General features: G+C 38.5%; 3 protein-coding genes across 7 annotated transcripts in view; 2 read left to right on the forward strand and 1 right to left on the reverse strand.

The window, feature by feature from the left end:
- LOC121516952 lies at positions 1–10397 on the forward strand. Of its 5 annotated transcripts, XM_041798401.1 has the most exons (8): positions 1–69; positions 967–1012; positions 1112–2587; positions 2821–2979; positions 4655–4753; positions 5405–5442; positions 7422–7574; positions 9940–10397. In XM_041798401.1, the coding sequence occupies exons 3-8, from the start codon at positions 2197–2199 to the stop codon at positions 10096–10098; spliced, it is 999 nt and encodes a 332-aa protein (XP_041654335.1). In that variant the 5' UTR covers positions 1–69; positions 967–1012; positions 1112–2196; the 3' UTR covers positions 10099–10397. The 5 variants fall into 5 exon arrangements, with proteins under 5 accessions (XP_041654335.1, XP_041654336.1, XP_041654337.1 ...); XM_041798402.1 differs by lacking the exon at positions 967–1012 and having other exon boundaries at positions 6–69; positions 2255–2587; XM_041798403.1 differs by having other exon boundaries at positions 21–2175; positions 2255–2587.
- A 2897-nt stretch (positions 10398–13294) lies between these two features.
- Positions 13295–21671, reverse strand: part of LOC121517796 (tubulin alpha chain-like) — a 1079624-nt gene continuing 1071247 nt past the window's right edge. Inside the window, exons 5-6 of the mRNA XM_041799832.1 lie at positions 14506–14634; positions 13295–14393 (exon numbers count right to left, since the gene is read on the reverse strand). Coding sequence (XP_041655766.1) covers positions 13416–14393; positions 14506–14634 — 1107 coding nt within the window. The 3' untranslated portion in view covers positions 13295–13415. The remainder of the gene's footprint in view (positions 14394–14505; positions 14635–21671) is intronic.
- Positions 17512–20972, forward strand: abt1 (activator of basal transcription 1). The gene is made up of 5 exons (XM_041799835.1): positions 17512–17634; positions 18388–18718; positions 19124–19287; positions 19388–19573; positions 20518–20972. Exons 1-5 carry the CDS (start codon positions 17569–17571, stop codon positions 20695–20697), a joined length of 927 nt encoding a protein of 308 aa, XP_041655769.1. The 5' UTR covers positions 17512–17568; the 3' UTR covers positions 20698–20972.

Below are 21671 nucleotides of genomic sequence, written 5' to 3' on the forward strand. Positions count from 1 at the left end.
GAACACTAGAAACCAAAAGACTGTCAACCATGAAAGTCCATAAAACTCTGATCTGCTTCTTCTTCCTCAGTGAGTACTCTGCTCCTGTCTTCTGCAACATTTTCTTTATTTCTAGTATATTTTTTTCAGTTGTTTTATCTGTTGCAGTGGGAGATTTTCGCAGTGACTAATAAAGCCTTTCTAATGGGCTTTATTCCAAACACGTTGGTTTCTGTGGTTAAAAATGATATCCTGTGTTCATGTAGAAAACAGCGGAAATGGAGGGTTAAAACACCCGATGACTATATTAAACTGAAATATGACACAAGTAGCACACCAAAAATTTCTAGTTGAATAGAATTTATTAATATTTATTATTTACCAAGGTGAACATGAAACTGATGCTGCACAGACAGTTTACAGCTGTGTTTAAACTAACTCTTCCCCCAAGGTGGATCTTTGAGTAAAAAGTGTATAAAATACTTAATAGGCAACAGAGATACACAATAATATTGGCATTAACAGATTATAGTTAAAAGTTATTTATTGTTTACCTTGTTAAGCAGATAGATTGTCCAGACTCCACGTCTGTCGTCAGGCAGATCCACCTCTGAAACGATTGGTCAGGTCTGACCAAAAGTAAATTTTTAAATTTATATTGGCATCATTCCACAATTTAACTCCAACAATAGAAACACTTCTCCTTTTCATAGCTTTTTTAGCTTTTTTGTACAGTAAACTAACAAACACCTCTGAGATTATACGGACTCTCCTGAATTGAAAAGAACCTCTGTACTGAGTCAGGGAGTGTTTTTGATTTTATTCTGAACATTATTTCCATTATTTTGTAGTAAAACAAGACATAAAAATTCATGACATCAAAATTTAGAAAAAGTGGATCTGTGTGAGCATAATAATCAGCCTTATTAATGATATGTACGGCTTGTTTTTGCTGTTTTTATTATTGAATTTATGGTTCTTTTAAAGGTGGATCCCCACAATTCCACACAAGAAGATATACAGGGAACAATTAGTGAGTGATAGATTAAATACAAAGCCTTATAATTAAAAATATTTCTGGATTTATCCAGGGTTGCAACTGACTTTGAAATGTTCCCTTTATTTTTTTCAGCATGTTGTTTCCATGTTAACTTTTGATCAACCACAACCCTGAGGAATTTGATCTCAAAAATCAGGAAGATTTCCTGTCTATCCTCCATGAGCAGAGCTTCTTAGCTTGTTTAACAAAGTGGAGATAGTCGTGCATTAATATCCACATCCATGATTGGATTGTGCTCTGACTTTTGTCAAGACAGATGCAAAATCTACTCATGTTTAAGCTGTCAAAGGTTTGTCAGTAAAAGCTCCACTCTGCTGTTTGTCTGCATTCAAAGTCAAAGTGAGAGACTGAAATTCACAGAGCAGATGGATGCAGTGTGGACTGAAGCACTGATGTACAATGAGATGTAATATGTTACGCTAACATGCAGTTAGGACAGTGTTGGCTCCTCTGTTAAGTTGTTCCACTGATGAGGAGAGTAGAAACGTAAATCAGCCACCATAGAGGATCTGGCTGCAGACCTCTACAACGGGGCGACCTCCACCATGGGGTGGAATCTATGTATATTACCCAGGCTGGAACCTGAATGATGCATATTTTCCACTTGCTGAGGTTACAGCAAGTGGCAATTTTCCCCAACAGCAGAATTTTATGTATGAAAATTGAAAATCTAATCAGAAGGATATATTTAAATATAAACCACCACAAACTAAGGAAAATGCAACGAGGTTTAGGGTTAGGCACCCAAACCAAAAGATTAGGTTTAGGACAAGGAAGAGAGGGTAAAACTAAATATAACACAAAACAAACTAAATAAACCTCCAACAACAGTTAGGGTCAGGCACCAGAACCCTAAAGGTGAAGGTTAGGTTCAGGGTTAGGGGGTAGGGGGTAAATTTAAATTTAACACACCACAAACTGAGGAAAATCTATAGAGGGTTAGGTAACCAAAGCCTAAAGGTTAGGGTTAGGATTAGTGGGGGGCAGGGGGAGATAAGAAATAAGACAACAAACTAAGGAAAAATCCAACAAGGGTTAGTGCGTCACTTCCTACCCTATATTCGAGGTCGCCCCATCAGAGAGATTTGCTGTCAGATGTCTCTCAGATCAGCTGCTTGATTCTGATTCTAGGAACTGTGAGTAAACTCTAAAATCTCATGTTTATCTTACAAATAGTTCAGGTAATAATTAATCTTTTTTTTTTCTTTCCAACAGCTCTGAGGGATGGAGGGACTGCTGTATTGCATACAGATATCGGTGTCCGCACAGAAACTGAAGGGAAAAACATCACAGTTGCATGCACCTTTACTGTCTCTGGAAGGAAGAGGATGTTTTGTAGGAATGACTGTGATGAAGAGACTCTTGTTCAAACAGATGGTCTCAGAGCTTCAAGGGGCAGATACAGCATTGAATATAAAGAATCTGTTACAACTATCTATGTGAGCATCACAAATCTGACAAAGTCTGACTCTGGAAAGTACAAATGTTATTTGGAGAGAGGGCTGGCTCCAGATTCAAGTGATACGTTTGAGCTCAGAGTCATTGACAGTGAGTTTTTATAAAACTTTGCATCTTTAAAACCACCTATCATTTTAGCTTTAGTAACAGTAACACTTTCCCCAGTTTTGCTCAGCCCAAGCTCACACTACAATTGACTTATGACTCTTGCACTAAATGCGCTGATCCACAGCAGCCTTTAGCTCCTGCTGGTCAAAGATGTTCACTGTTTTCACTTTGATATTAGGACAGTTTGTCTCTTACTATTCTGTCATGTCTTCCAGCAACAGCCACCTCAAAACCAACAGTGACTCTCCAACCTTCTTCAGCATCGACCACAACGACCTCCACACAGAGATCCAGCTCCACCTCAGGAAGTACCACAACTCCTTCACTCTCCTCCAAGACCACAAAGAAGTCTCTGCAGCAGACATCAGGTTCAGGTACATCCAGCAGATTTAAAAACTGTAATAGCTGGTTTTAATTTTACAAACATGCACATGAATGCATGACCTTGTATTTATGGTATGTTAATTCATTTTGGTGTTAGTTTTTGATGATCAGGTCTTCATTTAATATCGTAAAAATGTTAATGTTGGGTCAGTGCAATGCATGATATGGCTCAAAAATACACTCACTGGCCACTTTATTAGGTACACCTTGCTAGTACCAGACTGGACCCCATTGTGCTTTCAGAATTTCCTTGATTCTTCATGGCATAGTTTCAACAAGGTGTTGGAAACATTCCTCAGAGAATTCAAGATTCGATACAAACTCCTCCTTAATTAAAGAGACACTGAAATCGAGACTCAATGGCTATGGCAATGGTTCTCCATTCTTTTATTGCCCAATTTTGTTGAGCCTGTGTGAAGTTTAGCCACAGTTTTCTGTTCTTAGCTGACAGGTGTGACAGCTGTTGTGTTTTCTGCTGCTGTTATAACAAGTGGTTATTTGAGTTCTTGTTGCCTTTCTATCATCTCGAGCCAGTCTGACCAATCTCTTCTGACCTCTGACATCAATGAGGCATCTTCATCAGACCAGTCTGGAAACAACAACCATGCCACGTTTAAAGTCACTTAACCCCTTAGAGCTCACATGGATCCGTGTAGCAGGCACACCCCTTTATAAATCATTCAGTAATGTTTTAACCATAAGTCGTAGGTACTTAACTGTCTTTTTTTTTGTTTGATTCCTGAAATCTCTCCATTATGCTTTTCTGATGATTTCTTCCATACATTTGTAGCTCTAACAGAACATTTTCTAGTGAGACAAGAACTTTTGGGGGTCTCTGGGATGGTGTTGTAGTATATAACAAGTGACAAGTTTATAAAAACGTTGATAGCTTTTAAACCATAACTCATAGATCCTTACTCTTTTTTCTTGGAAAGCTGACTCTCTTTGCATTTGTTTGCTACTCTTTATGTCTCCGTAGCCCTAAAGGGCGCCGTTCTAGCCAACCCGGAACTTCTGTGACTTTTTGGGGTCTTTAAAGATTGAATCCACATTGGTGAATCCGATAATAAGTGTCTTTTTGTCCATTTTTAATCCATTTTGGATCATTTACTTCAGCTTTCTGCCCAGGGCATTGCCATATTGTTTAGCGCAATGCATTGTGGGAGGGGTACAAAGAAAAGGCTTTGTCACTAATGTTTTCTGCGTGTTACAAATAAAAATCTGAGTTTCAAATTCCAATTTGTTTTTTTCCTGTCTTTAGAATCCTATAACTTTTTTAAAACATTTACGTGACATAACTGTAGTAGATATATTCTTAAAGCCCAGGTTGTCCTGAAAAAAACGGATATATAGAGCTTGACTGTGCACCACAGGGTTGATGTTTTATAAGCTTTTTAAGACAAAAAGTCCAGACGAGACATGATGGTGAAAAAACTAGCTGTGAGCTCTGAGGGTTAGATCCCCTTTCTTTCCAATTCTGATGCTCGGTTCAGCAAGTCATCTTAACCACATCTACACGCCTAAATGCATTGAGTAGCTGCCATGTGACTGGCTGATTAGCTGTTTGTGCTAACAAGCAATTGAACAGGTGTGCCTAATAAAGTGACCGAGGAGTATATATCTTCCAGCAAACCATGAAGTGTGATATTATACATTTGTTTTTAGGTCATCTGCTGTATTTGGGTCTAGTTCTTCTCATCCTGGTCATCATATTATCAGTGGTTCTACTGATACTCTACAGGAAAAGGACCAGAAAACCCAAAGGTAAGACTACAGGAAAAACTAAAAGTGGATCCCTCCTTCTATACTATCTCCTACTGCCCCCCATACTTACACAAAAACCTCCTTATCTTAACAATTTACCACAATTTCAGCCCAAAAAGACATCCAGGTTTGGTTCATGCAAACTCCGGGTAGTGTTCTCTACTCTACATGGCCCTAAATTTCTCCCATAATCAGAATACCACAGATCCTGGTACCAGCATTACACATGAAAAGGGAAACTAAATAGAGAGGTCTAAAGAGAGAGTGTAGAAGGAGGAGTGAAGGAACCAGAGCCAGGATGAGGTGCCCTGGTCTGTGCTACCACTCACCCCTGCTAAATCAGGCTGCTGCTCTACTTCTCCTAACTCCCTTATCTTACTTCTGCAATTAGCGGCGTGTCTGTATGTCTGTCTCGATTTGCAAGCCACATCGTTGCTCCAATTGTCCTTGATTATTCTCAGAAAACTTCTTGGGGTTACTGGTTCAAAATTGGTGCCATAACAATATCACAAATATTTACATATTTTCTATAAAATCCAAAAATATTGCACCTTTTGCTTCAGTCTAAAAAACAGAAACTACACTAGGCTTATGAGATTTTTTCTTTATAAAATATATATAGATTTATCTCAGCTGGTTTTTATCTTTTAGGACCACCTGTTCAGACTGAGTATGCTGACATTCAGGAGGTGAGTGAATAGTTCATCTTAAAGTTATGAGAGCATGATTTATTGATTTTTGACTCAGGTTTTTCTTTAAACTTTCTATTAAAATCATTCTTTGTGCTCTAAAACTGCCTTCTTGCTTACTCAAATTTCCTGCACTTGTGCTCAAACAATTCTCCTTCCATTTCAGTTGCTTTCTCAGATTACTTAAAGAACTTTCTCTGCACGCTCAAAATGTATTTCTGCTCTTGCATTTTTTTTAATGAAAAAAATGCAATTTTTTCACTTTTTAGAGAATGTTTTATGAGGATTTTTACATTGTGAGAGCAAACATGATTTGTCAATTCTATTACTGTATCCTATTGATTGGTTCATCAAACAGTCTAAATGCACAATACGTTTTGAGCGACAGAGAAAGTTTTGAGTGCAAGCAGAAAAAGTTTCACGCTCAGGCACAAAGAAAAATAAGAGTGGCCATTTAATAAGAAAGCAAAGCAATCTTAACGAGTGGAGAGTAGTTGAAGCTGAAAGTGAATGGAATTTGAGCAAGCAACTTAAGTTTTGAGTGCAAGCAAAGAAAGTCTTCTCTGTGCTCTGAATGGGTTTTATTCACATGCAAAGGAAGTTTGGAGCGCAAGCAGAGAAAGTTTTCCTACTTGTGCAAAGAGTTTGGTAAGCACACAATGAAAGTTTTTTGGCACACGCTGAAAAAATGTACTGTTCAGAATATGTTTTGTTTTAAACCATATAAAGTTTTGTATGCACATAAAGAAGGTTTTGAGTGCAAGCAGAAAAAGATTAATTTGCATGCTGTGAATTTTTTGAGAGCAAGCAAGCAAAGTTTTGTATGCATGCACAGAATGTTTTAAGTACACGCAGAAAAATTTAATTTGCATGCAGAGTAAATTTTGAGTGAAAGCAGAGGAATTTTGTACGTACACAAAGAAAGGTTAGAAAGCAAGCAGAAAATGTTTAATTTATGGGCAGAGAAAGTTTTGAGTGGAAGCAGAGAAAGTTTTGTAAGCATTTGAAGAAAGTTTAGAGTACAAGGAGCTTTCACAGGTGCAGTTTTTTATTCACATGAAAAAAGTCTTAAGCAAAAGCAGAGAAACTTTCCTACTTTTGCAAAGAAAGTTTCACATGCACACAAAGAAAGCAGAAAAAGTTTTGTACACATGCAAGAAATTTTAGAGCTCAAGCAGCTTAAGCAGGGAAAGTTTTGTTTGCAAGTGAAGCAAGACTTAAGCACACAAAGTTTTGAGCACAAGCCAAACAGTTTAATTCTCACAGAGAGAAAGTTTTGCTTGTGCAAGCAGAAAACTTTTTTTTTACACACAATGAAAGTTTAGAGCACAAGCAGTTTAAGCAGAGAAAGTTTTGAACGCAAGCAGAGAAGATTACACATATGCAGATAAAGTTTTGAGCGCAAGCAGAGAAAATTTCATTCCCACGACAGTTTCAAGCACAGGCAGAACAAGTTTTGTACGAAAACAAGATTTTGAGCACAAACAGAGGAAGTGTATTATGTGCTAAGAATAAGTTTAGTTCACATACAGAGAAATTTCTATACACAGAGAAAAATTTGAGTGCAAGCAGTTTGCACAGATAAAGTTTTGTACATGTGAAGAAAGTTGTGAGCTCAAGCAGAGAGAGTTTCACATGCATGCAGACACGGTTTTGAGTGCAAGCAGAGAAAGTTTACTTCTTTGCGGAGAAATTTTGTCTGAATTGTTCTATCTGAATTGTTTGAACAAAAATTTGACCGAGCAACTAAAGAATTGAGAGCAAGCAGACATTTTTAGCACAGAGAAAATCTACGCAAGTCCATGAAGGCAGTTTTGAGCACCAGGGAAAGTTTGAATGGAATGTTTGAAGAAATATCTGAACCTAAATTCATTAAGTTATCTTCTCAAAACACTGAAATATGTTCTTGAGTTCTGCAACAATAATGTCTCCGTAGAAATACACTCCATGAATCAGAGCATCTTTACAACCCTCTGCAGGTGAACCGGGTGTATGAGGAGATCAGAGAGGACAGACAGAACAGATCTCCTGTGGGCGTTTCTACAGTTTACACGAGTGCCACGTTTGCAAAACCAAACAATGGACCCACAGACGACTACAGCCTCATCGACCTACCAAGTTCACATGACAAAGTGAGAAAACCTGCCACAGCATTTAAACTTTGTGATTAGAAAACAGACTTTTTGGGATCATTTTCCTTCACAAATGAACCTTCATGGACTGTATGAGGAAATATTTTAGCTGAGGCAGACCAGAGAGAAAGTCCTTAAAATTGTCCTGTGGTTTCAAATGAGCTTTATGAGAAGAACAAGTAATGTACAGCGAACTTGCCAACTTCTAATTTCAGAAACAGGAACCAGAGGTCATATCTCATAGAAACAATTTCCGTTGTTTTGTTGAGGAAGTCCTCTGCCCAAATGTGCACAGACAGAGGGAGCAATTAAAACCTTATATGATGAATGCAAAAAGCTCCCATGGTGTTCCACTGAAAGAGGAAAGTGACATCTGCTATCAAATGTAGGAATTAGACCCTAACTGTTACTTTCAGTCTTGTCATATGCAGAAGGTTAGGTTTATTTCAGAGCTATTAGTGTAAAGGTAATATACTATGCAAAATACACTTTGTAAGCTTTTCTAGCAAAAAATATGTGCCCTGACCAGCCCACAATCCCCCCAAGAATCAGAAAAATCCATTCACTCCCCCCTCTCTCCTCCACCTTTCAGAAAATGTGTGCAGTAACATTTAAAGCCACAGACACAGAAACAGCTCGTTCTGAGCAGGGATTCTTTTAGACATGCAAAAATCCAATACTGGAATCAACTGACTTCACAGGCATGTTTTGAGGACCTCTGAGAACAATATAAACTTGTCTTAAGGGGAGGAAATATGTGACCTTTAATCACAATACATTTCAAGTCGTAAATGAACACATCACAGCTGGATACTACTCACCTTTGCTCCTTCCTGCTCTCACAGTGATTAAAAAAGAGCAATACAGCTCCTCTTAATGTCTTATTTGACTGTAAAAAAAAAACAAAAAACAAAAAAACTCCTCACAGCTCAGTGGACGACTCAAATGTTATCTGCACCTTGTGATATCAAACATTTACCTTTTTTAGTTGCCTTTAGATATTTTATTCACTGTTTGATCCATGGCATATCATTATTCTGTGGTTAAGCTGAAATAATTACTTCTGATCTAACAGAACAGCCTTATTTTTTTTTTATTAACCACATTTTTATCTGCATGAGTAAAGCATCCTTTACTTAAGAAAGTACAGATAAAAAAGTTAATGAATATCAAAAAACTTTTTCTGGAGAAAAAATTTCTTGATTGGGTTACTTGCACAGAGAAAGCAAATTCCCCTGCATGAACTCGTCATTTTGTACACACACTCCTGCATATCTTTTAATTTATAACACTCTGTGCATGCACTTATGCAATCTGTGACTCACTAAATGGAAAGTCCTGCATAATAAAGTAGTTTGGCCAGATTTAGTTGCGCTTTATTTGCATGTTTAAAACACCTGCTTTGCATTTTACAATATTTTTTTAGTCCATATGACAGTGTGAAGCTCTTTGCACTTTGCAAAACTGAACAGGAGGTTTTTTTTAACCCCATAATGGGCAGTCAGAAAAGTTCCAGAAACAGCAACCGCTCAAAGAGGAAGTGATGCAATACGCTAACTATACACCAGCACATCAGCCGTATGGTGGATAAGGACCTGAGGAGGAACAAACTGAAGCAGAAAACAGCAAATTTGGAGTTTTATACAAAATCTAGACATATTTATGAAGTTGTTATCGTTCCAGTCTCAACCCAGTCCACCCAAGAAGTCCTCTGAGAGGTATGAATGACAAATGGAGCAGCAGGGAGGTTTGCAACTTGAGACATCCATACATACATACAGACAGCTCTCCAATTATAGTAGTAAGATGTAGAGCATCATAATGTGAAAAATCTGGCAAAGAAGACCCAGGAAAGCTAAAATCCTACACCAGACAAGAATGGGACAACATGTCTCTCAAAAATCTCCAGCAACTGGTTTCCTCCTTCCCCAGACGTTTACAGACTGTTTAAAGAAGAAGGGATGCTACATATGCATGACCCTGTCCCTACTTTTTTGAGATGTGTAGCTGCCATCAAGTTCAAAATAAGCTAATATTTTTTATGAAATGGCAAAACGTCCCAATTTCAACAGCTACAATTTTGTTTATGTTCTTTTGTGCATAAAATATGGGTTTATGAGATTTGGCAACCATTGCATTCTGTTTTTATTTAGCCACAGTGCCCCAACTTTTTTGGTAAATGGGGCTGTAAATCATTTACGACATTTGGTGACAAACACTGGTTGCAGGGCCCCAGCAGACACTAGAAGTACCTTCATTAACATGATATTTCCTTATTAAAATAATTTAGATCTTGGGAAACATTTAAGTCTGAGTTTGACCAGGAGACGGACTGATGAACTTTCACCTCTCTGTTTTCTTCTAGACTGAAGACGACTCAAGGAACCTTGCCTATTCTGAAATCAATTTCTCCGACAATCAAGCCGCCTCACTCAACAGCGCCCCCTCTGGTGGAGTAAATAATGTCATTTACTCTGAGCCTCGGGTCGAAGCTCCTCTGTACTCTACTGTCACTTCATATTAGCTTTAGCTTTAATGCTATTCAGCAGGTTTACTCTCTGTCTGTGAATGACAGGTGAACACACAGGTTTGAATAAGTTACAGTTAAACAAAAATCTGTTTTTGATAAGCTATTGTTCTTTTTATATACAGCATAAACATACATAGCCTCATGAGACTTTTTCCGCTCTGTTAAGTTAAACGTCTAAGTATTTTTAAAGTATTTTTGGTAAAGTTTTATAGGAGACGGGCAAAAGAACAAACAGATCTGTGTATTTCTTGTAAATAGAGGTTACATTTCCTATTAAAAGACTGTTTGAAACAGAGGTTCAGTCTTATTCAATTTCAGTGTTGGTGATGAAGATTTTAAAGGGATATTTCTGTATTTTTGAAGTTGGCTTTTTAAAGGTACTTTGCAGTTATGATGGCATTAGTCCCCCTAAGATTCCAGTGTGCTCTGTCTCTTTAAGGAGAAAGCACACTAGCAAGGAAGCTAGGCTATACAACGCCAAACACACTCACTGAACCATTTTGAGCCTTTCCAATCTTGGGTGCAGCCTTTCTAGGAAAACGTTGTCTTTGCTGCCATCTAGTGGTTCATTGAATGTATTGCCCAGCAAGGAGCTGTTCAAAGAGGGTTTGTAGTTCAGAATTGTATGTCTATCTATGCATACATGGAAATCTCGATCACAGTCTGAAAGCTTCACGGGTAAAAAATACTTTCTCATAACCCTAATTTGTTTACATCCAGTCTATTCCTCTGTCTAAATCCTTCATTTTGTAGATATTTTTCCATTATTTCAGCTACCCCTAACTTTTTTAAAAATGTGCTTGATATGCCTTGAAAAGTCTCTGAATGAACTTTATGATAATCTTGCAGTCTTTGAGGTATAACTTTCAGTCTGTGCCATGAAAAAAAAACAAACAAAACAAAAAAACCTATTACAGAGGCCAGACAACAGATCCTATGGTTGGATGAAAAATGTTCTATCAAAAATTAACCTGCATAGTGACCTCTACATTCCAATAAATATATGTATTTTGTAAATGACACATTTGATGATAAAGGACAATTCATTAAATATGAGTCTGTAATCTTAAAATATGGAGATGTAGGTACAGGTCCTTGACTGAAATGTTTACAGTTTATGTAGAATTAATCTTGCTCTGCTTCTTTATGGGCTTTCAAGTTATCTCACTAAGTACTCACAAGAAGGAAAGTGTGGAAATTCAGGAAAAGAACTGACGATGACAGTTGTAGATTTTGCTGAGGAGGATACAACATTGTTCTGTGAATAAAAAAGAAAAAATAATGAATGAATAATTCAATAAATGAATGAATAAATGATTAAATACATGACATGTCAGTGTTAGGGATCAAATAGTTGGGTGTTTCTATTTAAATCTGAGCTTGACTGGTTAAAATCAATGATAGGAAGAAAAAACTATGACCTTGATTATACATGTGAAATTTGAAGGTAATCAGATGTACAGTATGACAGTTACACATCATTCGTGACAAGTTGACAAAATATTGAAGCACTTGCTGTCTCCAGTGAGACATCCTTCTAAAAATTGGCCCTGTTGTGAAAAAATATTGATGTTTTCTGTGTTAATCTAAGCTTTAAAAGTAAAGTACAGCAAGAGGATTGAAGATATGACTCACTGGTGTTACTTCCTATTATGTATTGTTGTTATTCCTATAGGTGGCACTGTGATGTTTTTTAATGTAGGTGAGTTCAGTGTAGCACTGTTGTCCTGCTGGAGAATTTTGAAGAACAAAGAATCAAGTTTTTTAAAAAGTTAGAAGGTGTTAAATTCATTTGGTACCATCAAAAACTTCTTTTAGTGAAATTGGGATGAAACTGGTAGACTTCCTGTTGGGATTTGAGCATGGGTGCAAGAGACTTTTTTGTAGGTCTGATGATGACCTATATTCACACAAAAATTCAGAATCCTGGGTTGAACGGTGGGCTGAGGCTGATTTTTGGGGGACAGCAAAGACAAAATCAGTGGAGATATGACCCATTTTTTTCACTTCCTGTGGTCAGAAGGGGGCACTATGATTACATATGTTTATGTAGGCATGTTCAATGAGTTACTGTTATCTTGCTGGAGAATTTTAAAGAACTAAGATGAAAAATCATGCCCATTATAACTTGGTAAGACACCATGCATGCATCTAAAGGATGGCTGTGCATTTGTTTGTAGAAAATTATTTTGGAAAACCATTTTTTAGGCAAGGCATAGCAATTATTGCTGATAACCAGATATTACTTAGGCACCTAGAGTTTTTATTTTCCATCCCAACTTTCTCCCTTTGCATTATGTCTTGTGATCTTTAGTTTCAGTTCCCTCCTACCTCTAGAGGCCCTTCTGTGTTCAGGAGCTGGCCCTTTCTAAATTCAATGAGGTTTTTCACGGTAAAACTACCCTTGACACTTTAAAAAATTATAACTCATTGGAAAAAAAATAACCAGGATGTAGAAACTGACTTATCAATGATTTGTGATAGGAAAAGAAAGAAAAAAACTGTCACATGAGTAAATTCAAGGTATTTTCAAAGGGAATACTAAACAGACAAACCTGATTAGTCAGTGGAGTTATTACCAGCTACCCCCAACAGCAGCAGGCTCTCTACGAACTTCTTCATGGCATCAAATCAATACTGGAGCCCTGCATATAAAGAAATAGTGGCCTCATTGTGTTCACGTTACTGTATTTTATGTTGTGCAAGGATAACTGGTTTTTATCTCTACCTATCCCTCCTCAAAACCTTGAGCTCAAGCTACCTTACTTTTTATTGAATTTGACCTAGCATAGAAAACTTACAGTAAAGAGCACAGACACACATCAGTAAACAAATGACAGAAGTTATAAAGACTTTAAGGCAGACACTCCATGAGAAAAGATGTGGGGAATAAAGAATACAAGCGTTTGACAACAATGGCACATAATGTGTGAATATTTTAATTCCCAAAATTCACAAGTCTAGCTTTCTTTGTGTAACATTGAAATACTAGGCAGCAACAATGGCCTAAGGAAGTGAACATGTCTTAATGTGCAAGGGTAATTTTAAAATATTACAGACATTGGGTTATGATCAACATTTATCCAAAGTGAAAAAAGCAACAGTGCTAAAACAAGAACTATTGCCTAAAGAAACTATTCTCTTCAGTACAGCAAAACAAAATGACAAAGGTAATCTACTATATTAATAATGCTGATGTTAAAAATCAGGCAACAGGTGCATTAATGAAAGCCAAACAAGTGCAGACATGACTATGTTTCATTTTGACATAAGGCACAGGTTACAGTGCAGTACAAGAGAGCACATGCCTTTTAATATTCTTCTCCTTCATCCTCCTCCCCTTCCCCACTCTCAGCTCCCACCTCCTCATAATCCTTCTCCAGAGCAGCCATGTCCTCTCTGGCCTCGGAGAACTCTCCCTCCTCCATCCCCTCACCCACATACCAGTGAACAAAGGCACGCTTCGCGTACATCAGATCAAACTTATGGTCCAGACGAGCCCAGGCCTCTGCAATAGCAGTGGTGTTGCTCAGCATGCACACGGCCCTCTGGACCTTGGCCAGGTCACCACCAGGAACCACAGTGGGAGGCTGGTAGTTGATGCCAACCTTGAAACCAGTGGGACACCAGTCCACAAACTGGACGGTGCGCTTTGTTTTGATGGTGGCGATGGCAGCATTTACATCTTTGGGCACCACATCACCACGGTACAGCAGGCAGCAAGCCATGTATTTGCCGTGGCGAGGGTCACATTTCACCATCTGATTAGCTGGCTCGAAGCAGACGTTTGTGATCTCAGCCACCGACAGCTGCTCATGGTACGCCTTCTCTGCAGAGATGACAGGGGCGTAGGTGGCCAGAGGGAAGTGGATACGGGGACATGGCACCAAGTTGGTCTGGAACTCTGTCAGATCAACATTCAGGGCACCATCGAAACGAAGGGAAGCAGTGATGGAGGACACGATCTGACTCATCAGCCTGTTCAGGTTGGTGTAAGTGGGACGCTCGATATCGAGGTTTCTACGGCAGATATCATAGATGGCCTCGTTGTCCACCATGAAGGCACAGTCAGAGTGCTCCAGGGTGGTGTGGGTGGTCAGGATGGAGTTGTAGGGCTCCACCACAGCAGTGGACACCTGGGGAGCTGGGTAGATGGAGAACTCCAGCTTGGACTTCTTTTCATAGTCAACAGACAGACGCTCCATCAGCAGGGAGGTGAAACCAGAGCCGGTGCCTCCTCCAAAGCTGTGGAAAACAAGGAAGCCCTGAAGACCTGTGCACTGGTCAGCCTGAGGACAAAGAGGGGAAACAGTGAGCACATGTGAGATAAAGGGATGTGATTAAATGGAAACTTTTTAATTAAAATTAAGAGCTGAATCATTTTAAAATAAAGTCACCCACCAGCTTGCGGATCCTGTCCAGCACCAGGTTGATGATCTCTTTGCCGATGGTGTAGTGTCCACGGGCGTAGTTGTTGGCAGCATCCTCCTTACCAGTGATCAGCTGTTCAGGGTGGAACAACTGGCGGTACTTTTGTGGGGTAGTAAAAGTGGCAAGAAAGGACAGAAAGTGGCAAAATTTGTTTGAGAATGGACAAAAAAATAGTTAAAGGTTGCAAAAATGGAAAAAAAGTGGTAAAAATATGACAAAAAATTAGTGGAAAGTGATTAAAATGGGCAAAAAGCAGCAAAGAGTGGCAAAAATTTGATGAAAAAGTGGTATTCAATGGCAAAAGGCAGTTAAATGGGCAAAATGGGGAAAACTGCAAATAGTAAAAAGCAGGATAAAAGTCAAAAACTGGGCAAAAAGAAGTGACTAACATGGGCTTAAAGCAGTAAAAATTGATTAAAAATGGCAAAAAAAATTGCAAATAAGGGCAATAGAAATATACAGACAAATTTAAATGTTGACAATTAAAGTCAACAGTATAAGTGTGGAAAACAAACTTATTAATGTGACTTTTCATTGATAATTCCTGGGGTCAAAGTGTCCCTTTATTTAATGTTTTGGGAATAATTTTTAAAATGAAGACATAAAAGAGCTACATACATCACAAAAGAGCCACATGTGGCTCAAGAACTACACGTTCAGTATAACTGGAATAGATGTATTTATTCAGAGGTTATCATTCTGTTAACAGAGAGGACAGTCTGCAGTGTTTTTCACTTCATCTTAAACAGAGCTGCTTTAGAAATATTTACTTATTTTTCCTCCAACTGTGCATAATTGCGAAACTGTGCTCCCTCTCCTTCACTCATCCGCCTCTGCACTATTTCACCGTCTGCTCCTGGAGTGGAGTAAGCTGGCAGCGCCACTTTTTAAACAGCTTTTCTTTCTCATTATGTCGGGGGGGGGGGGGGTTCTGCAGCCTCAACATCTAATATAAAGTCTTTGACTCCCCTTGAGCTCAACCCTGTTAGGGCCCGAGGGGAGGGGGCAGGATTGGCAGGTTCCAGACTGCATGCTGGCCAGAAGGCATCTGTTGCAGACCCCGACAGTGGAGCGACCTCAACTGTGGGACAGGATTTAACGGTTTTCCTTATTTTATGGTGTGTTAAACTTAAATGTATCCCCTTACTCTAACCCTAACCTTTAAGGTTTGAGTCATTTGGCAGATGAAACAGATCTATATCATCATCTTCTTCATTGTACTGCAGAGAAATTATGTTTTAAGTGGAAGAACGTTGATAAGATCATGAAAATGTGGTAAAGTATGATGAAAAAATGGTTATTTATAGACTAAAGTCATAATTTCTGGGCGTCATCCAGTCTTTCTGATGAACAGGAACCTCGTCATTTTGTGACTCAATCTTAGTCTTTATCTGGCATTAATCACAAACTGCCAAGTCTATATACTGAACTTTTTAGCGTGAATAAAGAGGGCAAGGAAAAGGTGATATTTTCAGATATTAAATCTGTATTTTACAACCCCAATTCCAAAAACATTGGGACACTGTGTAAATGTGAGCAAAAACAAAATGCAATGAATGCAAAGCTCACAAGCCCATATTTCATGTTATTAACACATCTCAAAAAAGCAGGGACAGGGCCATGTTTACCATTGTATAGCATCCCCTCTTCTTTTAGCAGCAGTCTGTAAACATCTGGGAAATGAGGAGCTGCTGGGGATTTGGGAGAGGAATGTTGTCCCATTCTTGTTTGATGTAGGATTCTAGCTACAAATAATTTTTGATGTGCTGAGTCTTTCTATGTTTTCACCAGGCTTGCCAAACAATAAGATAATGGTTTCCAACATGATCTGCAGAATAATGAATCATACTACAGACCGGTTCCACAAAAAGGACAAAACATTGAAATGTGATAAAGAAACAAAGAGAAAAAGAAAAAGTTTAATTTGTCTTTTGCCCAGAATCCAGGAGAGGGTGCACCTTACAAGCGGTGTCCAGTCACACACAACCATTAAACATTAATTCTCTAACTTGTATAACACATATGCCTCTATGACTACATTATGTTATTTATTATTTATCGGACCACATCACCATGGTCTAGAAGGGAATCTTGAAAAATATACATACCATTCCTGTTTAGATGGTTGAACAATTTTGCATTTCATAAACACATTTTATAAATCAATTGTGGTCAAAACCACACTTATTTTACATCACAAAATATGTGATAAAAAATAAGTGAAATTGGATCACCAGTGAATGTGTTTCAGTGATTGTTGCACAAAGACACCAGTGTCTGGAAGGTCCAGTCACTGGTTAATCAGTATTCCTCGCTACCATTAAACCATGAACCAAAAAGAACACTCCAAGCAACTCAGAGAAAAGACTACTGAAAAGTATACGTCAGAGGATGGATACAAAAACAAGTCATATCCGCACAGACTCAGTGCTGTGATTACAGCTGAAGGTGAATCAACTAAATACCAACATAAAGGGGGTGAATATTTATGCAGTAATTTATTTTACAGTGTATATTTTTATATTTTTGACATTACTCTATAGACATCTGTTTTCACGTTTGGCATTAGGGCTTTTTGTAAATATTTGTGAAAAAAAAGACAAGTTTTATTGACCAAGATTTATGGATAAAATAAAAAAGGGAAAATCATCCTCTTTATATAGATATACACATATATATATATGTGTGTGTGTGTGTTTGAAATTAAGACGTGAACTTTTTTGTAATCAAGAAGGAGCTGTGTAAAATATTCGCGAATGAAAGACAATTATTCATGGACAATCTAAAGGAAGAAGGAATCACTGGAATCAATAACTTAGAGTGAGATGGACTGATGAGAATGCACTCAAATAGAAGGACTGATATGAACGTTAGGTGGCGATAACGCTCCGCCTGTTGGCGGTCGCCAGTAAAGGGAAGACGAAGACTTCCCGGCCACCGTACGTTTGCTTTCGACATCATTACGCGACGGCTTCTCCGCACGTGAGAAGAGGAGCAGTGGAGTTTTATCAGAAGAGGATTAAAATGACTTAAATGATATATATATATATATATATAAAAAAAGCAATAATCCAGCTATTTGGATATTCCAAAATCGAGGTAAGTTTAAATGACTCTTTGGTTTATTACGAGTGTCAAACGGAGCTGCTTGTTTGTTGTTTCGGTTCTTTTTCTGGATTTGTTAAAGCTCTCACTAAAAATGTGTATCATTTTTGTTGTTTATGGCATTTCTGTTTTACTAAGACCTAGCATTAATCCTCCACGAGTTCAGCAATTAGAAAAACTTAGCAAAGTTACAGTGAGAAGAAAAAACTCGTTTTAAGTAGGCAGAAAATTCGAGAGGAACCAAACTCATGTTGAACAGCCGTCTACTGGAGATGTGTTTGGGGTTTGAGGGGATAAAGAGAGATGGAGAAACAACAACAATAACAACAAAAACAATGAAAGAGGGAGATGAACGATAGCAGGACAGGTACATCCACCAAAACAGAGAAGTTGTTTTTCACCCGCATATTAGACTGATTAGACAAAATAAAACATTCACAGCCTTTTTGTTCTTTTTACTTTAATTATTTAGAATCACAGCTTATAAAAATCAAAAGTTACTATCTGCGGAGGTGGAAAGAGAATAGGACAGTGTCCTGTTTATGCAAAAGAAGAAGTCCACCATTCAAAAATAATTAATAACCTTAATTTTTATTTTTATTGACCGGCTGCAGTTGGCCCACAAGCTGTAGTTTGGACAACCCTGATATACACTAGTGATAGGGCAACAGTAAGATGGGATGCAAACATCACTTTAACATGATTCATTAATATCTGTCTTTGTGAATGTGCTTGTTTGATTTGCAGAAAATGAAGAAGAGGGAGGAGGAGGAAGGGGAGAGGAGAGAAGAAGAGGAGGAGGATGAGGAGAGGAGTGAAGAGGAGAAGGAAATGAGAGAAGAAGAGGGGGAGGAGGAGAGGGTTTCTGCAGAGAGAGGAAGTGATGAGGATGGAGTTGGTGGTGGCGATGAAGTTGTTAGGAAGGGGAAGAGCACTAAGCAGAAAGGTGCTGGAGACAGGAAGTGTGTACCAGGTATCATTTACCTGGGCCACATTCCTCCAAGACTCCGCCCCAAACACCTGAGGAACCTGCTGTCAGTGTATGGAGAGATTGGGCGCATCTTTCTTCAACCTGAAGGTACTTCATTGATTTTATATATATATGCACATTATTTTGTACAGTTTGGACATATATAGTGCATTCAGACCTTCTTCAAGGGGGTCTGAATGCTTTCTGAATGCACTGACTGTATATTATTGTTAAGGCATAATGATCTATAATATATATATATCATGGTAAATCATTATGACAACAGTCCTATTTATCTATTTTTATGATGCCATTTATTTATTCTTCTATTTATTGTTGCTAATTGTTTTAATGGATGAGAAGGTGATACGATGAAATGCATTGCATTGACTTTACATTGTGCTTTTTGATGCATATGACAAATAAAGATTGATCGAATGTTTCAGAACAGATGCTCTTATTGTGAAATGTCTGGACCAAACCTTCAAACGCTGTCGTCTTCTCTGTCTTCAGATCGTCAGGTGAAGAAGAAGAGGAAGTCCAGGTGTGACTTTACTGAAGGGTGGGTGGAGTTTATGGACAAACGAGTCGCCAAAAGAGTCGCAGCGTCTCTTCACAACACGCCAATGGGAACCAGGAAACGCCAACGCTTCTCCTCTGACTTGTGGTGCATAAAGGTTAGTCTGTGACATAACACCCTTATACTGCACAGGATGTTCATTATAGATAAACCAGAAGTCACAGCCCAGTCTCTCTTTCTTGTCTGTATGTGTGCAGTATCTGCACAGGTTCCACTGGACTCACCTGAGCGAGCGGTTGGCGTATGAAAAGACCGTCTTACAGCAGAGACTCAGGACAGAAGTGTCTCAGGCCAAGCGGGAGACAAACTTCTACCTGAACAACGTAGAGCGGAGCGCTCACCTGGAGAAGGTTAAAAGGAAGAGGGAGAAAGACGGACAACAGGTAAACTCACCTGGATGGAACAGAATGCCTTTATTATGAGCTAAAAAACAAGATTTAAATCTAAAACCAAAAAACTATACCCCTACACACAGTGCAGAAGTATTCAGACCCCCTAACTGAAGCACCTTTTACAGCAATTACAACCTCCAGTCTTTCTGAATATGACAAAAGCTTTACACGCCAGGATTGGTGGATTCTTCTTTGCAGTCCTCTCAAGCTCAATGCACATCAGAGCAAAAACCAAGCCATGAGGTCAGAGGAACTGCCTGCAGAGCTCAGAGATAGGATCATGCAAATGTTAAAGACATGATATATGGGGGCAGTTTGAGAAATAGTTGTACACTAATACTTTTATGCAGGATTTTTCCACATTATGAGGTTAAGACTTGCAGGAATTGAATGTTGAATGATTCTCGCAATCCTGTACCGAAATTCAGGCCTTTGTGTATTTCTGATCAATCTTTCACCCTTAAGAAGCTGAAGCCAGCAATAATGATGGTTTCTCTGGTTTATTTAGCAGCTGGTCCATAATACTTCACATAGATTTTACATTGTTTGTTGATTCTTTAAACTTCTTTGAAAAATATGATTTCCCAGCTATATGTTGAATATATTTATTTTTAATGATTTCCTGAACAAAGAAGGATATAATAACACATGCATCCATAACAGCTTGTAAAAAGACCAATTCAAACCACAGATTTGTAAGTTGAAACTTAGCAGTGATTCTGTGCTTTAGTTTCCACATCCACTTTTCATGCTTGCCTAGCAGCTGCATTTACTTTACCATAAAGTATGTAATATGAGTACCAGTGATTCATTGTGCTGTGAATCATTGGTCTGAACCAGGCTTAAGATGTAGGGAGAAAATCTACATGAGACTTCAAGAGTCACAGAGATGTTTGCTGAAAAATTTTATTTCTCATTTTATTTTTTGATGTCAGGTGGAGGACAAGACGTGGGACTTCACGCAGCGTCAGACGGAGGAGGAAATCCAACAGAGGAAGAAGAAGAAGAACTCGGTTTCCCAGAAACGCCTGGACAAGGCCCGCCTTATACAGCAGAAGAGCCAATCAAATGTCTCACTGCTGGCCAAGATATTCAACACCAACAAGTCAGAGTGACATTTCCTGACTGGATGGTTAGCAAGACTGCAACCATGGGAACAGGAGGTGGATAGTGGCACGCCTACCTTCGGGCCCTGCTGGACATGTTCAATGAAAGATTTTACAGATCTAAGGCTGTGTGTGTAAAAAGTTGTAAATAAAACTGACTGATTTGCTGAACTGTGTTTTATCAACCCCCCTCACCTGTCCTGACACACCTGTGTTACCTGAGTATTACTCAGACAGAAGTTTGATTTTTAAATAATGAGATTAAAATGTTTGACACATTTTAATGATGATGTCTGTGAATGTTTGTCAACAACATGAAAATTTAAACCTCACCTAAACTTGTTATTCAGTCAGGACCAGACCAGAGTGGCAGCTTTATATCAATGAAGACTGTCTTTGAGTCTTTGTTTTTGTAAGTTATTACCTGGGAATGATCTCCATAGATTTTATACCGATGTTAAGTTTAAAAAATATACTTATGGACACTTCTGGTAGAGTAACATTATATCAAATACCACAGAAGAGAGCCATGCAGTTACAGTAACACAGGCCTGCATCACATCTCTGAGCCCGCCTTGTTTTTACCTTTTCCTGTTTGTATTTACATTTAATTTAGTAGATCATGACAACAGTAGAAGGCAAAAAGAGTACAGCGCCTCAATCAGGTAATAAAATGAAGGTATCATCCATACACAGCCTAAACATCACCATGTAGCTCATTGGTTCCCAACCTAGAGTAGGAAGTCAAAATTATATTTGCAAATATTTCCATATTCCTTATTATTTTAATCTGACAGAATTAAACAGGTGCTGATCAATCCTTTTCCTGCAGAAGAAGCATCAAATGATGCCTTAAAGCCCCAATTTTATGTGAGTGTGCACACAGCTTTAAGCAGAAGGTCTGATTTAACAGAGGAAGCTCACGTCCAGCTGTGTGTTACCTGATCTCTCTATCTGAAGCTTGAAGCTTCGTTGAGCCTGAT

This window comes from Cheilinus undulatus, linkage group 11 (genome assembly GCF_018320785.1).
Source record: "Cheilinus undulatus linkage group 11, ASM1832078v1, whole genome shotgun sequence".
Classification (NCBI taxonomy): Eukaryota; Metazoa; Chordata; class Actinopteri; order Labriformes; family Labridae; genus Cheilinus; species Cheilinus undulatus.